The sequence below is a fragment of the Berghia stephanieae genome, chromosome 2 (genome assembly GCF_034508935.2).
Source record: "Berghia stephanieae isolate SIO BIC M18660-M18661 chromosome 2, UCSD_Bste_1.3, whole genome shotgun sequence".
Classification (NCBI taxonomy): Eukaryota; Metazoa; Mollusca; class Gastropoda; order Nudibranchia; family Aeolidiidae; genus Berghia; species Berghia stephanieae.
In genome coordinates, this window is record NC_088361.1 from 120,957,802 (window position 1) to 120,962,801 (window position 5,000).

General features: G+C 35.6%; 1 protein-coding gene across 12 annotated transcripts in view; it reads right to left on the bottom strand.

Annotated features, from left to right (window-relative positions):
• Positions 1-5,000, bottom strand: part of LOC144966454 (uncharacterized) — a 147,697-nt gene that overhangs the window by 41,037 nt on the left and 101,660 nt on the right. For all 12 annotated transcript variants that reach the window (XM_078902998.1, XM_078902997.1, XM_078902995.1 and 9 more), the window contains 5 exons: positions 4,555-4,875; positions 3,142-3,471; positions 2,468-2,636; positions 814-971; positions 1-140 (listed from right to left, as the gene is read on the bottom strand). The exon at positions 1-140 is cut by the window's left edge and continues 175 nt beyond it. In XM_078902998.1, the coding sequence (XP_078759124.1) occupies positions 1-140; positions 814-971; positions 2,468-2,636; positions 3,142-3,471; positions 4,555-4,875 (1,118 nt within the window). The remainder of the gene's footprint in view (positions 141-813; positions 972-2,467; positions 2,637-3,141; positions 3,472-4,554; positions 4,876-5,000) is intronic.

Below are 5,000 nucleotides of genomic sequence, written 5' to 3' on the forward strand. Positions count from 1 at the left end.
TCCTAATTCCGTGCAAACGTGCTTGGCATATTTGTGGGTGAAGTCGTCATCAAAACAGATCTCAGATTCAGAGGAATAACGCTTTATTTCCAGATTTCCATAAGTATAATCCTCTGTGACGTTTCCTTTGACGAGAGACACTGTAAAAAAACAAGAAGGAAAAGGAAATAAGAATTGAACAATAATATAAATATCAACTTTAAAATAGAAATAAACACGGACTCATACTGAAAGAAAATGTTTCTAAAATTAAAAAAAAAATAGCTCAAATATTTTCAAGGTTGTTAAAAGAACTTAATTATCACAAAACTCAAATATTAAAACACATTTTGTCATCGTTTATAACAATGAAAGAAGAATTTGGAAATTATCATTTAAATAAAAATATAATTGAGGGGATAAAAATGTAACATTTTTGGAGTTATATATAACAAGATCAATTCACTGCGTTGAATCAATATCTATAACGTTTGCAAAGTAAAAAAAAACAAACACACTTTGGATTATCAGTCTTTTTTTAAATTGAAAAATACTTGTGCATTTGCACTTGCACGAGAGAATACTAAGCTGTTGGAATGTAACAAGCGTTGAACAAAACTAAACACAGCTTAACAAAATAACAAAAGACATGTGCTAAAAAAAAATAATAAAAAGCGATGATAATTACTTTTTCAATTTTGTTGTTATTGACTGAAAGAGAGTTTTTGAGCCTGAAACTTCCTGTGTAATTTTTATTCTTTACATTCAAGTAATAAGGGCTATAAATGCATTCATATTAAACATTGTGTGTCGTGCCATATTTTTCAGACTCACCACTAGTATGGCAGATAACTCCTGCTGCCATGGCATCCGACGGACAGGCAGTCTTGTTTACCCTATGCCAAGGACTGCTGGGACATTCTAATAAACTGAGTTCTTGGCCAAAGCAATCAAAGGATGAAAGCACCCAAGGCAGCCCGGTACTTGGTAACCTGGAGATTTGAAAAAATAAAAAAAACCATAGTCATCGATTCGTTTGGTTACAAAAAAAATGTAAAACCAACTCAGGATAAGTCCAGAAACTTGGAGATAATACATCAGTAATTAACAATGATGTTATTAAAGGGGACCAAATTCATGTTCAACACAACAACAGCAGCAACAACAACAACAACAACAACAACAACAACAACAACAACAACAACAGAATGATATGCTGATGACAGGATTTGCTCCGGCCCTCTCAGTGTAAACGCAATGCCTAGTCCACTCAGAAATATTGATGTGGGCAAAATCTTACCATCATAATACACAATAGGCCACAGCCGAGTCGATGAGTTAAAAAAATATCTATTAATATAAATCTGTAAAAAAAATTAATCATCACTGGTGATATCTATAATGTGGTTCTTATATCAAATACATACATCCCTCCTCCTCCCCACAAACACAAACGCACAAGTATGCGCTCACACACACACACACATACACACACACACACTCTCTCTCACTCTCTCTTTCTTTCTCTCTCTCTCTCTCTTTCTCTCTCTCTCTCTCTCTCTCTCTCTCTCTCTCTCTCTCTCTCTCTCTCTCTCTCTCTCTCTCTCTCTCTCTCTCTCTCAAATTAACAGAAATCGGGATAAACTCAGACTCCATGAAGTTTATGGCTTTGGAAGACGACTTTTAATTAAAGAAAGAAAATGATTCATAACTTATTCGCTGGAGAAATTACTTTGTTAAAATAATATCTCGATTTCTTCCATTATCTATCAGGTTATAATTTTATCATTTCACCAACGAGATGGTAGTAAAGTAATGCGGCTTAGGCTTCATTAAAACCAGAGTTGCATAGATTTTACTTCTAACTCTCACCCCCCCCCCTCTCTCTATCTCTCTCTCTCTCTCTCTCTCTCTCTCTCTCTCTCTCTCTCTCTCTCTTGTATATATATCTATCTATCGTCTTACTTTTGTCGGTTTTTGTTTGTTTTTAAGGGTTTTACGCCGCAACACATTCATTAAGGTCATATCAGCGTCAGTAAAAGGGAATAAAATGGGATAGTAAGAAGCTATAGAATTATAAATAAAGCACCCATGAAAAGGTAAGACGAAGGAGACTTGGGTCAAATAGGGAACAGATGTAGATTCCAAGAGTATTCCGTCAATATACTTAGTTTGAGATTACCTTAAAGTCTCATCCAGACACCAGCAAGGATCCCACTACGAGGAATAAACCCAAATGTTTACAAATCATATGTTAAAAAAAACAGTAATTAATAGAGAGATGATTTACAAGAAAAAAAATTTCATCTCCCAAAACTACTTTACATTTGACTGTTTCCCTCCGAGCTAGGGTATCTGGCAAGGGCCAGGACAAAACCAAGTAATCTCATTCCACCAAGACAAAGATGCAGTGCAAGTTGGAAAACAGATATTAGAGGATAGAAGATATAGTAAGTGCCTCCCCGCCCACAATGGGAGATCGACTTACTTTATAGCAGTTCCACCTCGGTACTTTATATTCAAGTAAAGACACAACACATCGGCGTCATCATTGCTCCAACTATCAGCGCAGATAGCTCCAACCTCTCCATTGTTGGAGATCGTCACTCGACCTGAGTGAATGTTACCACCCTCTGAATCAATCCTAAATGTTGGTTCTGTTGTAAATAGGGAATAAAAAAATCAATAAAACAGAATAGTTGACAATGCAGTTTCAGGTCTACTGTTATATACATGGCTAGCAACCAAATGGTCAAGGATTTGGGCAGTGCAAAGTTGAGCCCTTGGGAAAGGCTCCTATCTCAAATTATCCTACTCATTGTAAAATGAGTACCTGGCTGATAAAAGCAAAGTTTCTGTTGAAAAGGAATATAATAGTACCTAACATTCATTATGCCTTGTCCTTCATGTTAAGGGTTGATGTTGACCTGGTTCCTGAGGATTAATACATTAAAAAAAATTGTCATAATAAAAAACAGCTTCCGATCACTCAAAGTTTTAAAAATATCCAGAGAACAGGCATTCTTTTTTCGAATCTAATATCAATCCACACATGAATAGTACAAGACATTAAAGATTTGTCTAACATCAGTATTGCATCTGGATATTTATTATTTCACGTCTTGAAATCTTATATAAGTTATTCATTAAATAACTCATCACCTTCTAGTTCATAACAGATGACTCCTACAGCTCGCATCCCATAACAGCCAGCGTTAAAACTGATTTTACAGTCTTTGAAGGATGTCTCCGTTCCATCACAGAAAATGTGATTGGTGTAGAATGGCCCTTTAGGTTTGCTCTTGGAATGGAAGGCTATACCACCTTTGTAAGAGTAGCCTTTTCTCTTTCCGTATTCCCGACATAACACATCTAGTTCTCCTTTGGCAATAGAATCTTCACAGAAGTACAGGTTTGTGTTGTTCATTTGGATTTGAAGAATTCCGGATGCTCCTGCAAGATTTTCATATGCATCCTCCAAACTTATGATTCCTGAGGATTAATGAATGTAAAAATATTGTCATAATAAAATTTTAGAATAGTCTCATCCACTTTAATGTTAAAAATGTGATCTACTTTAAATGTTAAAGTTTAACTAACACCTTTCGTGACACTTCAAGTTCATGTCAGCGCTTAGGAAAAGGAAGATAGCAAAGAAAAATACGATTTGGAGTCTGCAGCATGGATGACTTACACAAGCTTGATTCAAATGGGGTGATTTCAATGCTAGAAATAAAATTTCCAGTAAAAATATGAAAACACATTCAATTCTATATGTTTCAATAAAGATAATGTATGTGACCCATCGTCTCAAAACTGTATTGTGTCGGGATGAACCAGATGATAAAATGTCAAATTAAATTTAAACTGATCAAGAATATGAAATCTTGGTTTTAGAACTTTAAAATAGTATACTCACTCTCCTCAATAAAAGATAAATTAAACCCAACTTTGATATTATCTTTTGTTATAAATTCAATTTTCAGCCCCATATTCATCCTGACCTAATACCATTTAGAGACCTTGAGTATTTAGATATAGGTTCTAAGGGTGACCAAAAAATAATCTCAAATTTTGAATTTAAAATCATCTTTTAACATCTTGTTCATCCCATCGTGGTGCCATATTGAGGCGAAGGTTACACATGGTTTAAAAAAAAAAAAATTCTAACAAATATAGACACCTAAGCCCTGACAAACGCTACTCAGAATTCAATTGGTCACATTATGCAGTTTCTTGAACATACTCATTCAGTGAAAAAAAAAAGCGTCCCATATGAAAACAGACACTCACAACCTGTTGTCTCCCTCTTTGAAAAAACAAAACAAAAACAACTCTAGATTTGGGCCATTGACCACGCTTACCATCGCTTGACTTTCTTGACTACAAACTGAAACACATTGCCTCTGAGCCACCGAGCTACAAATAATTTTAAAGTGTTTTTTCTATAGACAAGTGTAAATTTGACAACATTATATTAACATCAGCATAAGCCTTGCAGTCTTCAAAACCAGTTCAAAATGACGGGGCACACACAAATCTATAAAATATATATATAAACAAGGTTAAGATTACCATCTGGTGTTTCTGCAATCTCATTGTAACAAGTGATGCCTGCATAGTCACTATAAAAACCACAGTCACTGAGAGTCATGTCAAATGTGCAGTCAAGGAGTGATGCCTCGGTTCCATTACATGATACATTGGCGCGGAGAGATTCTATCCTGCTGGTACCAAATGAACCACTAGCTAACAGATTGCCATCCTTGAAACCCAGTTCCATACAAGCTACCTTGGCTGACTTGCGATCGAGCCCTGCACTACAAATCGTTCTCCATCTGTTTTCATGGAAGATCTGGAGTACTCCAACATTACCAACTCGAGGTTCAAGCTTTACTGTAACGATAAAGAAACAGATACAAGTCAGTCCAAAATTAAAGAGCAAAGGCAATAAAAACCTAACAGAACTGCCTCTTCTTCTTCTTCATCTCCTCCCATTCTTCTTCTTCATCTCCTCCCAT